Here is a 21441-nt window from a genome sequence, read left to right on the forward strand (position 1 = left end):
AGCGAACTTTTTAATCTTAACCTCGTAGCTCGACTGGTTAGGGCGTAATTTAATCAAACGACTGCTCCGCAGCGCCACCACAAGTGAAACTCCATATTTCACTGCTCTGGGACGACTTTGGTGGTATTACGTCATCCTAAGTGGACGTCGTTAGCAACGGATGAAACAAACGCTTCCTAAATGTAATTGGTGGATCACAGTTTGGTCGGAGTTGGTACAAGCGGTTGCTTTTTTAGAAGATTTATTGTCTTTTGCAGTTTAATAAAACTGTACTGGATACGTTCCTACAAAACCTAAAATATACTTGAAGTGAAAAATGAAGAAATCGTACGAATCATCATTCACATTTAATTCATAATCACTATTCAAAAATAAATAAAAGTTCTCTCTCTCATAATGTGCCTTCAGTTGGCCATTGAAATCCTGTGTAACGGCCATCTGGATCATGAAAATTGTTTCGGATTCGCCAAACAATGCATGACGGCATCACAATCCGATTGTTGCTTCCGAGAGCATCACCTTGTAGCATACACTCCAACACATGCCTGTAGGCATTTTTACTTGAGTGGTATTAACAAAATCATCTTCAGTGAAGTGACATATACGACTAGTTTTGTATGGCTCATCCAATTTTCGAACACTTGAAGAAAACTTTGACCATTTTCTTTTCAGTACCTTGTTTTGTGGGAAAAGAAAGCACACGGTGTTTGTCACTGACAATGTCACATAAACAGCAATTTGTAGGCATTGCCTCAACCATAAATTAAAGGTACTGTTTGTGAGATACTGTTGTTACACTGCAAATGGCTATAGCCAGATTAGGACAAATAAAAAAGTGTGAAAATTGTAGCCTTGTGAAACTGCAATTTCAATTGAATTGAGATGCTGTTTAATAAAAGTAAACTCAACCTATTTGATCGAAACCTGATAGTAATAATAAGTTCACTTTTTCATTTCGGTAATTCTTAATTTGCACATGCTTTTTTAGACCAACAGAGCCCCACACATTCACGTTTTGCAGTAGCCGCACCATACTTTACCAAGTCATCACAAAGAAAGAATGAATCCTTCCCGCTTACTGTGACGTCACAGCGGTGTTGCCGTTTTTATTTTCGCAATTGAATGAGTGCCAGATTCGCCGATGTCAACGAAAGTTTGCAAGCGTGTAACTTAGTAGCCTGTTGATGTTTTTTACGATTTGCTGGTCAGGGAAGTTTGTTAGTGTCATCTTTTTGGTATCTTAGGTAAATTTAGCGAATTTATTTACCTGTCAGAGGCACTTTAACTACAATAAAAAAAACTGTTAATTTCAGTGTGAAGAACAATTTAAAAAAAGTTGGACTGGCAAAAACAAGCAACCCTCAAACTAAAAAGATACACAAATTTGCAAGAAAACTACAAGGTTGGCAACACTGACTTAGACAGTCGACAATGTTTGTATTTCTCTCTTATGTAAAATAAGAAAAAGAAGGAAAAATGAAATCACCGGCAGCTTAAAAGTTCCAAACCCCTAATAGAATATCAATTTTTGCTTTTTTAGTCTGTGCAATCTACATATGATTTTGATGTAAAATAATACAATGCAATTTGTGACACCTTTTCGCGCAAGAGCGCCATGTGACAACAGCTTCTAAGATTAGTATTGAATTGAAAGCATCAAAGATACCGTAGTTCTTTACTGTGTTTGTTCACTGGAACCGTTATGAAAAGTAGGCTAGGCTATTATACTTAAGTCGTGTTTGAACGAAATAAATTCAGAGTACTGTAAGCAATATTAAAATAAACCTTAATTTTTCTGCAAAGATACCTACACCAGAAAAAGTAGCTTTGGAGACTTGGATACCATTTCTATGTACAAATATTTTGGCAACGTGCTCATTATACAAATCTTTACAGCGAATGTATTGTATATATTTTACTTCAATGTGATTACAGTACTTTTCGTTAGCAGCTTTTCAATTGACTCAATTACTCTTTAGATGATACTCGTATTTGAAAAGCTGTTTGGTTTTATTTTAAGTTTTTGTAAACTTCATTGATTGGTTGATTTTATAATCATGGATCTATCTAAAATAATAAAGTTACATTACCAATCAAGGCAATCGTTGCTGAAAGGAATGATAACATCGTCAACCTCCAATGGAAGCAGCAAAGTATTTTCATATTGTGGAGATCATTTGTTTGTTCCACTGTGGAAAGACAATGGATTTTCACAATGTTTTTTCAATACTGTTGTTACTGCTTTATATATTGTAATGATTGGACTGCTTGCTTACCAAATCAAGAAGATAAAGAAGTAAGAAAAAACATGATTTGAAAAACATTGCTTGTCATTGTGCTAGTGTATAAAACTGTATATTGGTAATATTTATAAAAGTATATATTAAATAATTAAATAAATAGAATCATTACTGTCCAGGATCTTTTTCATCTTGTTTTGCCATAAATGGAATCACTAGAATTTGTTATATATATAGAAAATCAGAAACCTGTAAACAGCAAGTGTTTCATTATTCCCATAGTCAATAGGCATAAAATGGATAATGCTAAAACAGGCTAGTACATCAATTGTTCACTTTGAAATGAGTACAATCAGTACATATATACTTGAAATAATAAAAAACCTTATATCATAATGATTTAACTTTTGGGTGAAGTAGGCTGTAAAGGTAAAGGTTTGTTAATGAATGTTTGTGGTAGTAAAGAGCAAGATCACTGGTGCTTTATTAATGTTGCCCTTCCTTAGTTTTTACTTTTTGAAATTGGAGAAGAGGGCCGAGGGGGTATAGTCCAGTCTAAGAAACTTATTTTTCATCTTTTTTGATAGAATGTTGTTTCTTTCTCCTAAACAGAAAATGACTCACTTTGCGCAATGGTAATCTATTTAGAAATGTTTACTCATAATACAGTCAACCATAGTGATTCAGATGCAATGGAACAGTGAAAATCGATTAATAAGCCCAGTTCATGTCATATTATATAGAAAGGGGGATAGCTCAGCACATAAATGAGTTGTTGCATTGTAGGTTATGTCTAACTTATTATGTTTGTTTAATCTAACTTTTATTGATCATTACAGATGGGGTGTGCTTGTCGAAGCAAAATATCGACTCAAGTCATTTTTTTACAAAATTCAAGTACTATGCATGCTTCTACTTATATTGGAAGTTCCCATTCGTTTTGGAGTTGCTTGGGGTGTTGCAGTTGGACATACCAGTGGGCAGGATATAGTGTTTTCAATTGTACGGTGAGGTATTATTTTTGTGTAGTATAGAGGTGTATACTGTATATATTTACTTTGCTTGTACCACTGAAAATCTGTTTTGTGATAGGTGTACCGGTACTAACTTTCCCACTTACATGTACCTTTTCACTTTTTCATGAAAAGATTATAATATTCATTCATTGTTTCATTTACAAATACAGTATATGTATAGATAATAATAAAAGAAAAAGAAGGGGGTTGTAATCAAACATCTGTCTGGCCCATGAAGCAAGAGAAGGATCCACAAGGATACAAACTGATTTATATAGGTTCAGCAAGTGAAAACATAGTAGAGAATAATGTTTGAAATGCTTTTGTAGAAATTACTTGTTTGATATACTGCACCAATGTAAACACAAGTATTTCTAGTTTATTAAACTAATGAAATCAACGTGCAGAATAACACAAAAAATGCGATTTTTATCACAACATCACATACTTGTTACCTTGCCGTGGTGGGGAGGCTTGAGTACCTCAAGGATCCTGTGGGCTATACCGACAGGGGCTCGTAGCCCCTGGCAGGTCTAACTATGTCGGGCAGGTTACAGGTGAGAGGTCAGACAAAAGACAGTACAACAGCCGGGCAGGCGGAGCCCGTCAGCCTTGGACGGCAGTTTGTCTAGGGAAAGGCAAACCCTGATTCAAAAACCTCCGCTATCTCCGCTACATCCAGTCCTGGAAAAGGCTACGGGAGTCAACCCAGACAGAAAATCTGGAGTGGAGTTTGAGAGGCGGTCGACTGTCAAACTCTGACATCCTTCCGGCAACTCCTGCAGCCAAACCGTCGCCGTGTGTCACGGTTTGCGTTCCCTCGGATCACGCCGGAGAGGCAGAGAGGGGGGTCCTGTTGTGTTTTTGGGCAGCGCAAGACCTCCATACAGACGCCCAGGCCAGCACTCTGGAGAGGCCACTCCAGTCGCCCCCATATCTGGGTGCGAAAAACAAACCGGAGGATAGCAGTCTACGGGTTAGAGAGACAGCAGCCTCAGAACTCCTCTGATTTCATATGTCCAAACTGTGGGCGAGACTGCCACGCCAGGATTGGACTTCAGAGCCACATGAGAAGCTGCCGTACCCAGAGTGCTACCATCATCTGAAAAGATAGAAGGATGCCTACTACTACTACTACTACTACTACATATACGACATTGTGAAAAATGTTTTATCAATGGATTTGTTCTCCAGATTTGTGATGATAGCTTGTTGCATTGCTCTTCTTCTGCTGGAAAGAAAAATGATGCTGTTGACTTTAGGAATGAAAGGTCACAGTAATATTTTGTTACTATCGTGGACTCTTTTGTGTGTCATTGAGGTACTATCAACGGTGTCTTGGAACAGCAATGATTGGTGGTTTTTAAAAGAAACTTCAGGAGATGAGGCAAGTCTTTGTGGTGTGTTTGACAAAATGATTAGGCCTATGCTATGAACTAATAAACCTTTGTTTATTTTAGCTTGAACCAGCCCTATCATGTCTACACTCTACAGTCTACAGTTGACTAGCGAGTTTTGCGTGAATACGCAGCTGAGTCGTTTATATAGATTATATATAAGAGCATCGTTGTGGATTTGGTACCGGTATTTTTCTTAGGTGCTTCTTCCTTTTTCTTGGCCATTGACTAAGTGATTAAAAGATGGTTTGGCTTTGTGAGAGATGTTATTTTAGCATACAATCTATCATATGTCTAATTGTCTATGATTAAAAGATATTATGGAACTAATAGATAGAGTGACTCGATATTTGACTGGCAAGGGTCAATGTGTGGTAGGAACCTTTTATCTTTTTGCTATCACAGTTTAAATCATTAAATCAATTAACGGTTTTTAGGCATTCAAGCAACCCGTTTGTTTTTTATTGGTGTCGTTCAAAGCTGCACAACGGAAGCAACTTCATTAGTTAGTTGAATCTTTTTGTTTAGATCCTGCTTGACTTTTGGATTGTGCGACTGATTTGTGCCGCATTGCTGGTCGTTATTGGCATTTGGTCTCCTGGTGTTCCAAAGGCAAACTATTGGCTTCATGTCAACCAGGATGAAAGAGATGTAGAATACGGCCAGGTGATTAAGTCACTTACTTCTTTCATACTGCATTCTATTGCTATCTGTAAAACGGGATCTGGGTCAATGTTTTTCAATTTGATGAATCTTTGGACCAACGAGACAATTGTAATGAAAACATGATGAAGTCCAGACCAATAAAAGAGATAAAAATGTGCAATTGCTTAGTAGCATCCTCTATACTTCTATAGCATGATGCTTGCCGACAGGAAAGCTGAAAGTGTCGTGCAACTTTTGTTTCAGGACGAGAGCACCGAAACTCCATCTGACGGTGATCAGCCGAATCAATCGACCTGGTCAGGTTTAAAAGACAAACTGGTGTTGTTGTTTCCGTACATGTGGCCTGCGAAGAATGTCCTTCTTCAGTTACGCGTTGTTCTTTGCATTGGATGCTTAGTTGCCGGAAGAATCGTCAATCCGTATGTCCCGATCTATTACAAGAATATCGGTAATTAACTGCATTCTTTAACGCGATTTTTATTTCGCAAAGAAACCATTGCATCAGCTTTGTTTAGCTTTATTTCTCGAATTATAAGAGTTCACCGCATGTATGTCAAGCTTGTAAAAGTGGGATCGGGTCATTTTATCATTGCCGACTTGACGCGAGACAACTGATCGTGGTCGACCTGTCGCATAGACATCTCATCGAAAGATTACTTGACGCGAATTCTATTTTGTCTTGCATTGTGAGTATATATTTGTTTACCAGTGATGAATGTCCAGTGATACGGGGAAAGATTTTAACTTTTGCTGGTTGTGTTGGCCGTTAGTAGTAACACCCTGTTTTGTTAGCTGCTATAGTAGCTATTAGCTAGTTTATCCTACCAGCTTGTGGTTATGTGCTAGCCGCATGAATTTTGTTTTTGCAAAGCAACAATTTCATTCAGTTATCATGTGATCACCCCAGGCTGACCTGCACTGTATGTGTACTCCCTAGCCATCTGTGCAGTTTGTTTTTTTACATTGAGTCAAGGCCTGCAGTCGTTGAATCAATATCAAGAAGATTAATTTTTCTGTCTGGGTCACAGCGGATCGACGCTTGGCGACGTTAAAACAATATAAAAACGCAAACTTTTGTATTGAGCAACCTCTTTCACATTTGAGTAAAATTTGCAAATAGTTTGCTGCGTTAATTGAAAACAGCATTTCATCTGCAACAGTTAATGCACTGACGAATGGAGATGGATGGGATGTCGTGTGGGTTCAAGTAGTTGCCTATGTTGGCTTGAAATGCCTGCAAGGAAGCGGGTTTTCGGGGGGAATCCTCAACGGCATGCGGTCATTCATGTGGATAAGAGTGCAGCAGTATACCAATCGTCTAGTTCAGGTAAGCGCTGACTAAGAAAAACTACGCAAGTTGTGAAAGTTTGGATAAAGGCTTATATATATATATTGGATTTTGTATTGGGTGAAACTTTTATCCGTGTTTTGGAAACGTTTTGGTTTGGTTTGTTTTGTTTTGGTTTGCTGACAATGTAAACAAAATGATAAGTTTGAATTAATCTACACCTGTTTCACATGCATATTTTGCGCAATCAGGATCAAATCAGGAGGAAGTGTTACGTTATTTACTAGTTTACTATCTTGCAGTTTAGCTTAGCCCATACGACTTGACATCTTTATACAACAGTGCTTATCAATAACCGGATCTAACTGGTTTGCTGCTACTTTGTGAATGGTACGATCAAGAACAATGTTATTTTTTTTACAGGTTAGGTTATTTGGCCATTTGCATTCTTTGTCATTGCGATGGCATTTGACCCGCAAAACAGGCGAAGTTCTTCGTTCTATCGACCGAGGCACAGTCAGCATAAATAACTTGCTGTCCTACGTCATCTTCAGCATCGTTCCAACCATATGTGACATCATCATCGCTATCGTGTATTTCGTCACTGCGTTCAACGTCTGGTTCGGACTTATCGTCTTCTGTTGTTTGCTTCTTTATCTCGGTGAGTTTTTATAAACAAAATTTTCAGTTGTTTGCTTTGTTGGGGTAACGTTATGTAGGATCTTAGCGAGATATCAGGATTCAAATGTGGCCACTTGACTAACCAAATGGTTACTTGTAATCGATGGTAATAGAACAGAATCTACCTAACTTGACACTTGAAGGATAATCGGAAATACCGTCGAGTTAAGCAACCTCGTAAATTTTTCATCCAAATGAAGCAAACATCGCTTACCTTAATTTTTTATGTACAGTAGATTGTACCGCAAGATCGCCCTCTGCGCAAGATGCTACGAGTTAGAAGGATATTTAAATGCAATCAGCGCCTTACGCAGCATTTTCTTGAGGGCAGTGGGAATTTTAATTCTGTTTCTTTTGTGAGAAATGCTAGCTAGCACAGGATTGTCATACCCATCCACATGAACGTGAACTATTTTCGAATTTGAAAGAACTAAGCTGCATAGGATTGATGTTGCATTGAGAACGAATAACCGGGTAGCACAACTCGGCGACTTTTCTGTCTATTTACCTAGCCTGCCACGTCATGCAGGGGAGAAAATTAAATTTGTTACATCATTCAAACAGCTGCGACGATCTACATCACGGAATGGAGGACTAAGTTTCGAAGGGACATGAACACAAAGGATAACCGAGCCAAACAGCGCGCCATTGATTCTTTGCTCAATTTCGAAACTGTAAGTTTCAGTGGAAGTTGGACACACTCTTCCGAGAGCCGTTTACGGCACCCCCGCACTCATGGACACAGCTTACTCAACTATATTATGCTTGCTTCTTACATTCTCTTCTGTGTCCACCAACTTTGTAACGCAGCAGCTGAACTTTTTGTCAATGGCGCCGTAAAACTAACCGCCCCACTACGCATATCAGTTCAGTTTTAGAAGACTTGATGGAAGTGTAATTTTTTTGCTAGTTTTATATAAACTTTTAATATATTACTTTACGTGGTTCAGTTTAACTTTTAAAAATATCTTTATTTTATGAAATAACTTCATTCTGAAGCACACTCATAAAAAGTTGATTATCGACATTTGTGGCGTTTATTGGTGTTAAAAGCTCTTAGAAATAGCTGTCATGAAATTTTCATTCCACAGTAATGTGCCAACATCTTTTAGGTTAAATATTACAATGCGGAAGGTTATGAAGTAAAGAGATTTGATGAAGCGATCTTGGATTATCAGGTGAACTAAGTGTGGCAGTAACTCAAGCTCTTATTAATTTAGCTGAATCAGTTTCCTGAGAAATAACAATGATGGCTATTTAAATTGCTTCAATAGCTCGCGCACAAGCATAACGTCTTGCTGATGCTGCGTGATGTGTGAAAAGCTATTGACATGCAAATCTACGCAGTGCTTTGAATATGAATATTGAAAAAATGCATGTTTGTGCAAGCATAACTAACTATTAGGGCGGGTCACGAAATCACTTTTTTTTTATATCCACTTGCCTCATACGGATTTTGATAGATAGACACCTAAAATTGTTGTATACAAAATTTCAGCTCATTTGAACAAAGGTTTGGGATGAGGAAATCGCGTTTAATTTTTGTCAAAAATTGCAAAATTGGGTAAAAATGCGAAATTTTAGATTATGTTCAATCTATATTTTTCAAGTAAAATTTATTTGCTGTGGCCTTATACTTATTTTTTAGACAGTTATGGACTTGCTGAAGTAAGTTAGAGCTGCAAAGATTGCATTTTATTGTTTATTGTAGTAGTATTAAACATTGAATTTTTTCCGAAAATTGCAAAAAACGCAAAATTTGGATTATGTTCAATCTATATTTTTCAAGTGAAATTTATTTGCTGTGGCCTTATACTTATTTTATAAGACAGTTATAGAATTACTGAAGATAGTTGTAGCTGCAGAGATTACATTTTATTATTTATTGCAGTAGTATTAACATTGAGTTTTTGTCGAAATCTACTGCTTTAATGATCGTACAACATCACTATTCACTAATCTTAATTTTGTATTTTTCAGATTTATTAATATCCAATTATTAAGTAATTCCACATGAAATAATACCTACAAAACTGTATAAACGGAAATGCCGAGAACTCCAAGAAGTACAAGATATAAAGTTTGTCATATTGTCGGACCATCTAAGCCACTTCCACTGGCTGAACTGCCTACACTAAGAGATGTTTTTAATTACTTAAATCTTTTGAAAGAGAGATGTGTCGGGAATTTTAATGAGATAAAGGAAATTGAAAATATCATTCAACCCATTAAGATATGTTTATCAAGGCTGGTTCCAACATACCTCTCAAGGATGATAAATCCATTCGAAATAAATTGGTACGTCACATTAAAGATTATAGCAGTTTGAAGAGAAAAGTCTAACCGCAAAGAAGGAGAAATTGTTTATGGAACGATTAGATAGAATTGTAGATATCATCAAATGTAATTGTCCGATTTGGCTTTGTAGTGATTATGGTTGCGATGGTTGCAAATACAAGGCTCACACAAGATGCAAATGTGCAACAGATGCTAAACTCCCATTAGTAGACCTTCATTTTGTTATGGATCAAAGACTAAGAAATTCTGATAGACCTAGCAGCTATCAGATACAGAATATTCATCGTGCTGAAACATCACATCTACAAAAAAAAAATTATTCTAAAGCTGTGGAAGGATCACGTCAATCAACACAGGCATATAATAACGAGGCTATTGATAGTATTTCTGACTCATCAAGTTTGGCATCAGTTGTGAATTCAGAATCAGAATATGAAGCAGATTTTCCAACAACATCACACAGTGAAGAAAAAAAGAGATTTGTAATGGACTGGCATCAAAACATTTTAAGGACTACCGTGATCGAATCGGAGAGATTTGGCATTTCGAATCTCGCCACAGCAGCCATCTGTACTGCGCACCTTGTTGATTTGGGCGTGGTCACGAAAGATGACACACAATTAATAATTGATCACAACAAAATTAGAAGAGATAAAGAAGCAATAAGAAACGAAAATGTTCAATCAGCTGTAAGTCCATTGCAATATGTTTTACATCAGGGCTTATGTTTTGATGGGAGAAAAGATCTAACAATGGAGAAAAGGCATGAAACTGGTGGACACCATCTCGTAAGAAGAGAACATTATACAATCGTAAAACAGCCTGGTGGAGAGTTTCTAACACATGTGACTCCAGACAGTGGACGCAGTCAAGATGTAGCTAATTGCATATATGATGTGATCAAAAATAAGAATATGACACGATGTATGCGTTTTATTGGTTGTGATTCAACTAATGTGAACACAGGAAGATTCGGTGGAGTAATTGCTCTTGTTGAAAAAGAATTAGGTCACAGATTAGTATGGTTGATTTGTGAGTTACACACAAACGAACTGCCATTTCGACACTTGTTTATTGAACTGGACGGGCCAACCACTGGAAATGAATCATTCAAAGGACCTATTGGTCGTCTTTGTAAAAATGTTGAAGATTTGTCTATCAATAATAACTTCACCCCAATCACTGATGATGCTGGGCTTCCACTTCCAGAATTACCTGGCGATGTTGTTAAAGATTTATCATGCGACCAAAAATATTTATACGACATCACACACACCATTACAACGGGACAAATTTCACCACATATTAAATCAAAAATTGGGCCACTAAATCATGCTCGCTGGCTTACACTTGCATCCAGGGTTTGTCGTTTGTATATAAGTCAACACAATTTGAATGAAAAATCTAGTGAGAATCTTCTACACTTAGTTAACTTCATTGTAACAAATTATGCTCCATTGTGGTTTAGGATCAAATGTCAGCCACTCTACAAAGATGCTCCGTGCCATATATTTGGATCACTGCAAAGAGTTAAACTGCTTCCAGAAAAAATTCAAAACATTGTAAAACCTTATATGCAAAGAAATGCATACAGTGCCAATAGCGAGAACCTCCTTCTGGCAATGATCGCTGACAATGGACCCAATAATACGAGGAAAAGCGGTCGATACTATAAGAAAGATACGTGGTCAAAATAGATTTGGATATGACAGTGTGAGACAGTTCAATGTACCAACACTCAATTTTAAAGCGGAGGATTATACCGAAATGATGAACTGGGAAAATCCAACGGAACCAGTTTTAACAACGGAGCTTGGATCATTTCAGTTGGAAAAAATCAGAAAGGTTCCATTACTGTTTGGTAAAATTGCGAATCACACCCAGTCAATTGAAAGGGCTATTGAGATTGTTACAGAAGCAAGCAAAACCGTTTCTGGATTTAGAAGAGAAGGAATGATTCTTTCCCAATTGAACTCCCGAAAACTCCATGCATCATCTGAATCAAAGCAGGATTTTATGTCACTGACAATGACAGCCAACACTTGACACTCCAAAGTTTACTGTTTTTGACATTTTTGGCAAAAATTCAATTTTTAATACTGCCACAATAAATAATAAAATGCAGTCTCCTGCAGCTATAACTATCTGCAGTGAGTCCATATCTTCCATAAATAATAATTTAAAGTCATGCTTTACTTTAAAAGTATAGATTGAATGCAATCCAAAAGTTCGCATTTTTACCCAATTTTGCGATTTTCGGCAAAAATTTAATTTTTAATACTACTACAATAAATATTAGAATGCAATCTTTGCAGCTCTAACTTACTTCAGTAAGTCCATAACTGTCTAAAAAATAAGTATAAGGCCACAGCAAACGAATTTCACTGGAAAAATATAGATTGAACATAATCTAAAATTTCGCATTTTTACCCAATTTTGCGATTTTCGGCAAAAATTAAACGCGATTTCCTCATCCCAAACCATTGTTCAAATGAGCTGAAATTTTGTATACAACAATTTTAGGTGTCTATCTATCAAAATCCGTATGAGGCAGGTGGATATAAAAAAAAGTGATTTCGTGACCCGCCCTACTAACTATGCAAAATATGAAATACAATTGTTGTCGTCTTTTTTTAGCTTTTGCTCCTAAAAATAACCTATGACAGGCAGCTGGCAATAGTTTTTCCTCATTGGAGCCTCGCTGTAGTATGTTCTTCGTGTTTCTCATAATAAAATGCTGCACTCTATTATATCATGCTATGTTCCCTCTATAAGTTGTATAAAGTTTTGTTTTTCTGAGTACCACAGCACAATTGACTTACATCTTATTGCTCTTTTCAGAAATCGGAGTACATGACCAATTCATCGCTGGTCCTGCTCAACCTCATTCAAAACTTGCTTATCAACGGAGGATTGCTTGTTGGAAGTCTGCTGTGTGCAAGTTACGTGATTGACAAAAAGTTTGATGTGAGTTATTAACGGAACGTTTGTTTTACAAATTAACTTTTTCCAGAGCTCAACCCGTATAGTTGGGCGTCGTTTTAGAGCAGTCGCTCTCGACGCTAGCCTCTGCAATCGAGTAAAGAATTGACGGATGTTTCATGTCGTAATGCTTTTCCACCGTTTTATATGAGGAAGTTTGACATTTTTAACAAAAGCTGACGGAAGAGCAGCATCAACTAACGTATTTTTATTCTTACATTTGTTTGTAAGATTATCACTTGAGCCGGCCAGGTTGCTATAAACCAGTAGTTCTCAAACTGTGCGTCGCGACGCCCTGGTGCGTCGTTTCAATTTTCCAAGGGCGTCGCAGAAGAGTTTCGTTTCGTAGCTGAATTCAGTTTATCTTATAAAGATGAGGGTAATCCTTTGATTAGCAGTTTCAGTTGTCATCAAAGTTGTTAACTTCATTAAAACACGCCCACTGAAGTCAAGAGTTTTCAAAAAACTTTGTGGAGAAATGAATGCAGCGCATCGGAGTTTGTTCTTTTAACTTTCATCCAAGTGGCTTTCTCTTAGAAAATTCTTTGAACGCTTCTACGAATTGGTGGATGAACTTCAGGCTTTTTGCAGCAAGAAAATAATCCACTTGCAGATTGTTTAGCTCAGAACAATTTCTTATTGAAATTGGCTTACTTTACTTGTGTGATATCTTCGCCAAACTGAACATTTCTATGCAAGGGCCGAATAAAAATGACATTTTAGATAAAATTGCGGCATTCGTTAAAAAGCTGCTATTGTGGAAGGAAGATATAATATAGCAAACCTGTCTGGAAGCTCTCGATACTTCACTTTCTTGTCCAATTTGCTTGAAAAGAAAAGTACGGCGCTGCCTTCAAATTTGTGAAGCATATTTGGGCAACATTTGTCCAAGCTCGAATCAAAATTTGCAAAATACTTCCCGAAAAATTTATCAAACTACGAATGGATTCGTGATCCTTTCGCCCAACCTACTCCACTGTCTTTTACAGCACAAGAAAAAGAAGCCTGCCGGTACATTGACCTTTCTTGTGACAATTCTCTGAAAAGGATGTTTAATTCAGGAAATCCGGCAAATTTCTGGATTTCAATGAATGGCGATTATCCAGCTTTGGTCCAGAAAGCACTACGAATTATTATCCCATATGTCACGTCATATTTATGTGAAGCAGGATTTTCTGCCTTGGCGGTGAGAAAAAGCAAATTTCGATCACCAATAAACACTGAAATAAAAATGCGGGTGGCAATTTCAAAAATTCTCCCAAGATTTAATGAACTTTGTAAAAACAAACACGCCCACACGTCACATTAAATAATATGCATTGCTTTTTGTTGTTGTATCAACAAACAAAACTTTAATAATAAGTTTCCTCATTAGCTTTTATTTGCTGGTGCGTCGCAAGTCCAGAAAACTTTTCCAGAGGCGTCGCAACAAAAAAAAGTTTGAGAACCACTGCTATAAACAGAACCGTTTTTGTCGAGGCTTCAACCATTGACGCAAGTCATATTGGTCACGGAATCTGACGCTGTCCGTTACAAACGTCTTTTAATTCATTTGTCTTCATTTTTCAGCTTGGCCAGTTTGTTTTGTTTGGTACATACATCGTGCAGCTGTACACACCACTTGGATTCTTCGGTACTTACTATCGTATGATACAGTCCAGTTTTATCGATATGGAGAACATGTTCGATTTGTTCAAAGAGGTACGATGCAGTAGCCTACGCTTGTTGCGTATCTCGGCATTGAAAGCATAATCGCATTGGCTATATAGTATATTGGTAATTAGACCTTCTCGCAACATGTGTTGGTCGGTTGGTTTTGAATCTTTATCCTCGGACTGACAAAGTCTTGATAGGTTATTCCTGGAAGTTTTGCATACTTGTAGACTGTAGAGTAGGGTGTTTCATTTTTTCACCATTTTTGAAATTCAAAATGCCTGGGGTCCCATCTGGTGGTATTTGGGGAAAAAAGTTTACACCCCAATTTTTTTTCAATTATGACGTCATATTGAGGTGGTCCACGAGGTTTGAAATTTTTGGGCCTCAAAATCTCGAAATTTGGGCGTATCTCCGGAACCACACATCATAGATCGACAAAATTAGTATCAAAATGCGCAGAAGGGTCGGTTTCCTATACCTGATGTAGAGAATATTAAGGTCTATCTGCTTGAGAAAAAAAGTTATTTCAAAAAATCTGATTTTCGGTCTATTTTCTCCTGATGAACAGAGATCAGGTGATCAAGATAATAAGTTTTTCTGTATTTTTCCACTCTTGGAAGCTGCTATTGCGTAATAATAGTCCTTGTTCGTTTTGCAAGAGACGAAAGGGTAATAATTGAAGGTATTACTATTATAATGATGATGATGGCTATTCCTCGTCGAGGATATTATAATGTAACCGTTGAGGAAAAGGTATGTTGCTCACCTGCTTTAGATTTTGATTAAGTGTCATTATGGCATTAAGGCCAAGTATTAGTAAGTCGATGCAAAACTTCAAGAAATCGGAGAAAAATGTGCTTCCCCTTAATTCAGATATAATCATCACTATTTTTACTTGAGGAAGAGAGTACGGTAGCCGAAACTAATCCCAAGTTTTTGAAGAAAATACGGTACTCTATTTCAAAGATTTGAAAGATGAACTGCTGAAAGATGTAGTTGGCATATGGAACAAAACTGGTCTTCCAGTGCTTAGCAAACAGAGAATTGAAGCCAAGTTAAAAGACGTGATAGAGAAGTAGGCTACAATACAGCAAGAAAAAAAGAAATGAAACGCAGAGGTAATGAGGTTAATCAAGAATGGTTACAGAACTTGTTCGATATATGTGCATGTAAGTGAAGTGTTCGATCTCCGAAAATCTGGTTGTTTTTCAAAAGAAACTCTCTTGCAGCTGTGAACTCGAAAACCGAGTCCAGGAGAAAGAAATCGCTTTCTTGAAAGATCAGCAAAAAGATTGAAAAATGTTTATCGGTGGCGTAGATGTCAACCATGTAGAAAAGGCTTTAGAACGGGAAAATCATAAAAGGAGGTGGGAAACGAGCAGTGAAGTTGAACAACCGAGCACTTCTGGCATACAATCTGCCAAAGCATCGGCATTACTATGTTCGAAACAGAGAAAAAGAAATGAAGCAGTTAGATGTCTACACAGTAGCGAAAGCGACTCTGATGGGGATATGAATTGGGAAGATGATAGGGAATACGAGCCTCTGAAACCAGCTATTGGGGGAAAAGTGTACAAGAAAGTACATTCTTTTTCAATAAATGATAGAAGTTGTTTACTTGCTGATCGTAGGATGACTTCGGTACGCCAACAGTCAGATCTTATGAGGTCGGTTCTTGGAGAAGATCAAATAGCTGCAGCACCTTCGACAGTATACCGCCAACGACAAAAAACAAGAGAAAAATCTCTGATGGAAAGTGAGAACCTTCTCAACTCAGCTTCTGCCATGCAGTTATGTTATGATGGGCGCGTTGTCGATAAAATAGATCGATACGTTTTCTTGGGTCAACTTGTTGGTGATAATGGCATGAAGCACGAAAGTGTGCTTGCTGTTAAATATTTTCCCAAAAGTGTGTCGGTCACTGCAGAACTGATTTTTGGCACCATCATCCAGTAGGCTTGCAGAGTTCACCTATCCTAAGTATATTCAGTCATGGCTGATACGACTGCTCTCAATACAGGAAAAAAGTCCGGAGTCAATACTCGACTGGTCAATTATTTTAATGATGAAGTTGGTCATGATATTCATACCCTTAAATGTATGTCCCACATAAACGAAATATATCTTTCCCACGTCATTTCTTTTGTGGACGGCGCCAAGAAGGAGCAATGCAAGATGGGGCTTTGCTTAACCAGATAGCAAGACTAGACAAGCCCAGTACTGAAACCTTAACACCAACTATTACTACGCAATAACAGCTTCCAAGAGTGGAAAAATACAGAAAAACTTATTATCTTGATCACCTGATCTCTGTTCATCAGGAGAAAATAGACCAAAAATCAGATTTTTTGAAATAACTTTTTTTCTCAAGCAGATAGACCTTAATATTCTCTACATCAGGTATAGGAAACCGACCCTTCTGCGCATTTTGATACTAATTTTGTCGATCTATGATGTGTGGTTCCGGAGATACGCCCAAATTTCGAGATTTTGAGGCCCAAAAATTTCAAACCTTGTGGACCACCTCAATATGACGTCATAATTGAAAAAAAATTGGGGTGTAAACTTTTTTCCCCAAATACCACCAGATGGGACCCCAGGCATTTTGAATTTCAAAAATGGTGAAAAAATGAAACACCCTACTGTAGAGGCTCTTGACGCAGGGCCGGTTACCGAGATTGGCAGAGTGCTAAAAAGCATAGCAACTTCTCATTGTTTAAATTTGCAACGTAAGCACCAAGCAGTACTCTGGTTTACACCCTACTTCAAGTTGTAAGCTGGTTTCATGGTCAGATGTTCCTCTGGATAACGTCTTTGTCAAGTCATTCAATCTTGGTGTATTGACCATTGACGCTAAGAGCTTTCCGCCAGCATTTTGGCTCCGCGTCGATTGAAATCATAACCAAAGCGTTTGGATGCACAGTATTTTACTGGATCAAGTGTTGCGTTTTCACTGAATCTTGTCTGTTCTTTAGGGTCAAGATATCACAGATAATGACGAAGCTATTGAGTTATCTATGGAGGCTGGTCATGTTGAGTTTGAAAACGTTTGTTTTCACTACGCTCCAGAAAGGAAAATTTTGAAAAACATTTCATTTTCAGTCGGACCAGGTCAAACTTATGCATTGGTAAGTAAATAATCTAAACATATGCGATTTCACAACATTTCGTAAATGTTCAGCAGTATTTTATTTATCTTAATTATGTCGTCTTATGCCTCGCAATTGTTGCAAAAGTATCATTTTGTGTTGATAGTTTTCGATTGAGTTACAATGGCCTGTTCATAATCCAACATAATCTGACAGGTTATGTAAGCACATCACACGCCTCATTGGGAGCGAACATGCTTTCCTTTATGCAAGGTTTTATTAATTCCGACAACAGTATGGTAATGTTTGTTTGTCTTTCATATCTTTATCCTGCATTGCGGGAAAGCGGACTTGAGCGCTATGTATCGGTGTACGCCTTCCGACGTACACCTGACCCACGCTGCAGCCGACGGCAATGTCTGTTTCCTGTTGTCTACTCTACTAATGACTTAAATTTGGTACTACCCATTACTCGAAATCGATCACTGGGTAGAGGCAATTATCGTAAAGTTTCTTGCCCAGAGAAACAACAGCAAGTGCGGGTAGTTGAAGTCGAACATGCAGGCTCTCGACTGCGAGCCCAACGCGCTAACCACTCGGCCACTGCTGATGACTTCTGACGGCTTTTATAGATCTAACTATTTCAAACTGTATCAGCAGGCTCTTTATCTTGATCATTGACCAAATGACCAATTACATTGCGTGGTTTGTCGTTTTTGTGTGTTTACTATGGACAAGTTTTATCTGCAGTAAAATTTTAATAATAAAGCACAAGTTTTGAAATTTTCCATCTGTACTTTAGGTCGGCCCATCAGGCTCGGGAAAAAGCACGATTATTCGCCTTCTTTTCCGATTCTATGACATACAATCTGGTGTCATAAAGCTGGATGGGGTGGACATTAGCACTGTCACCCAGGAGTCGTTGAGACGATGCATTGGGGTGGTTCCCCAGGACACCGTTCTTTTCAACGATAATATCATGTAAGCAAATAACAATAGCTGTATTTTTTGGCATGTGCGTCGATTTTTTTTGACTGAGGCAAGACATGATCTGTCATTTTTTCAACTACCGGTACTGATCACACTGGTCTACAAAAAAAGAATTGTATTTTGTTCCATGAACTTTGGAGACTGATTTAGAGTAATTTTGGAGTGCTGAATCCGAATCTGACCTCAGATTTATCCTATCACGTCAGGTTTGTGAGATATGATAACAACAAATTTATAAGTTACAGTTATACCAGTGTAATACATGTTGATTTATCTTTCTACTACCTCACCTAGCGGTTTATAGCTTTACAAGGCAGTGAAAAATAAGGAAAATGCAGCCCTCTTTACATTACTTCATCGTGAAAAAAGGACATATTTACTGGCTGGGCTATTACCGGTCTTATTCGTAATATTCTCATTTGTGTGAGAGCTGTTTGTTTGTTGAGCAATTCGGGATCCTTCCCAGGACTGGAGGAGCCCGAATTACCAAATAGGACGTCAACAATCGTCACCGCGTAACGCAATTGGTTCAGCTTATTTCCTGACACCGAGTGCTCAGCAGTTGCGAACGACGCTGGGGTTATATGTATCGTATACCCGTAACCCACTCCTCTGCTGAGTGCCAAGCAGGAATGAAGTTTTGTACCATCTTTAAAAAGGTCTTTGGTATGACCCGATGGGAAAAACCACTAGGCCATTGAGCCGGTTGTGTGAGCTGTTAATGTAACTACGTTTACACAATCACGATGCCACACTAAACGTTCTGTGATGATTACATTTGTTGCATTACAGCAGGGGTCACCAAACTTTTTTCTCTGAGGGCCGGATTGCTGCGAGATTAACAGCTGCGGGCCGGATGCAAATTGCGAAAAGATATACAACTATTTAGAATCTCCATTGACTTGAATTGAGCACAAGAAATAACAAAGTCAGCAGTGGAATAGCAAAGTTGTGATGAAAATCGAAATGTTGCTGGAAAAGTTATCCCCTGCTGTGATACACTACAGGGCATTTTACACTACAGCTGCTATTTCCGTAGCACGTGGCGGGCCGGATGAAATCAGTTCGCGGGCCGTAGTTGGTGACCCCTGCACTACAGTATATAACTAAACATTTGTAATTGTTGACGCGTTTATAAATGTTAAAAACGGAATTATATTACCGATGCCTAATGTCACAGGAACAATATACGATACGGAAGAGTAACAGCGAGCGATGACGAAGTTACAGATGCGGCAACTTCTGCGGACATCCACCACAGGATCGTGGAGATGCCTGATCAATATGATACCGTGGTTGGAGAGAGAGGACTCAAATTAAGCGGAGGCGAGAAGCAAAGAGTCGCCATCGCGAGAACACTTCTCAAAGCTCCCAATGTTGTTTTACTGGATGAGGTAGGCACAGTGGCTAAAACCAGCGGCGATAATCACAATATATTTGTTTGATTTAAGTCTTTATCCTCGGACTGAGGAAGTCTCTGATAGGCATGACATGATATTAGGGTGCCAGCTTTGCATATTTGTAGAGCCGATTGGCTATAAAGCTATTGGCACTGGCTATGAAGTTAGCGAACGTAACTGAGGGCAAACCTAGTGATAAAACAACGTATGGAGCAGCGGCTCCTAACAGTTTTGTAAAGGACACCTATGATCAATGCATTCGCGGATCAGGGTTGTAAACCGCAAGAAGTCCACTGCAGCGTTTATTTTGTCACAAAACTAAGCTCGCCTATTAATAATGCTCCACCGCGAACGTATATAACTGTGTATGGTTTTCTACAGGCCACGTCAGCACTTGATACGACCACTGAAAGAAACATACAAACTTCGCTTGGGAAAGTTTGTGCTGGAAGAACGTCGATTGTCGTCGCACATAGGTTGTCTACGATCGTCAATGCCGATTGCATCCTCGTTATTAAAGACGGTGAAATCGTGGAGCGAGGAAGGTAACAAGGTTTCCAACTGTGTTTTATTAGAAATATCGCTCAAAAAATCTATTTGCATTCAATGAATTTCAAGGAGTGTGATACGATATTTGAACAGTCCCAAATGACTTAGCAAGAAGAAGATTAATCCCCATCCTGACGGAAGCTTTGTGTCTTTCAGCCACGACGAACTGCTCACGATGAACGGCGTATACAGAGATATGTGGGATCAGCAAATGGAGGAGGAGATCGGTTTGGAAGAGGAAGAAAAGAAACTTGCCTCAGGAGAGTCATCAAAAAAGCGAGCGAAATCAGAGTAAAACTGTAAAGACAACTCCCGCTACACGACGTACTGCGTAACTGCAATTGCCCAATAGGTTCGTTTGCTTCACGTGAAAGCGATATGACGACAGATCAGCGATTATCTTCATTTTTTTATATCAACAAAACACAATAACTACTGTGGACGAGGACGAACTTACACACAATTGACTAGCCAACTTGACCGTCGTAACATAAGTGCTGACTTTCCAATTGCATGAAGTTCATTGTACTGATTTTTTTGTGTTGTTTCTGTAAAATTACAGAGTGTTGTGATGTACGCATGTAAACATGAAGATTACTGATGTAGCAGGTCGCCTTCCATGTGTGCTGCATTGCCTTCACAGAGAGGGTAGATTACATTCTCAATGCCTTTTAACATTTGTTATCAGCTTATAAAATATATCCCTCTGGCTGCGAATCGGCTTCAAATGAAATCCGATTGAGTGTTTTCATTAAAGGCTTGGTAATCCTGTTTTAGCGTAACTTTAGGGTACTTCAAATGTTAGATCTGACAAACACATGATTTATATTAAGGGAACACTCCCAATGGAAAAAATTTTTGATAAAGAAATTATTTCAAATTTGTGTTTTGATGGGTTTTCAAATGCTGTTTTCTTCGAAAGTCATTTTTGATGTTTTTAACTACCGGTATTTTTTTTATTTTTTGTCAGAATGGCTTGAATGAGAAGTGATCTATGAGAGGATTTTTGCTATTTCTGTGTAGTTTCACATTAACATTTTTTAGTACATCAATTAAAATTCACTTATTTTTTTTAAATTTACACCTGAAAGGAAAAAGAAAGGGAAAGTATATTGGAGCTGTGTGCGGCCTGCAATGCTATATGGTAGCGAGACATGGATATTGAGAGAGAGAGTGAACTGGCAATCCT

At 38.1% G+C, this 21441-nt stretch overlaps 1 protein-coding gene across 1 annotated transcript; it reads left to right on the plus strand.

The window, feature by feature from the left end:
- The first annotated feature begins 1991 nt into the window (after positions 1-1991).
- On the plus strand, positions 1992-21327 carry LOC145786327 (ATP-binding cassette sub-family B member 6-like). The gene is made up of 16 exons (XM_082597965.1): positions 1992-2296; positions 3080-3247; positions 4451-4643; positions 5182-5319; positions 5563-5767; positions 6480-6646; positions 7031-7268; positions 7853-7962; positions 8401-8466; positions 12428-12553; positions 14138-14269; positions 17200-17352; positions 18116-18294; positions 19484-19697; positions 20085-20248; positions 20409-21327. The coding sequence occupies exons 1-16, from the start codon at positions 2058-2060 to the stop codon at positions 20545-20547; spliced, it is 2631 nt and encodes an 876-aa protein (XP_082454091.1). The 5' UTR covers positions 1992-2057; the 3' UTR covers positions 20548-21327.
- Positions 21328-21441: the final 114 nt, after the last annotated feature.

The sequence above is a fragment of the Aplidium turbinatum genome, chromosome 17 (genome assembly GCF_918807975.1).
Source record: "Aplidium turbinatum chromosome 17, kaAplTurb1.1, whole genome shotgun sequence".
Lineage (NCBI taxonomy): Eukaryota > Metazoa > Chordata > Ascidiacea > Aplousobranchia > Polyclinidae > Aplidium > Aplidium turbinatum.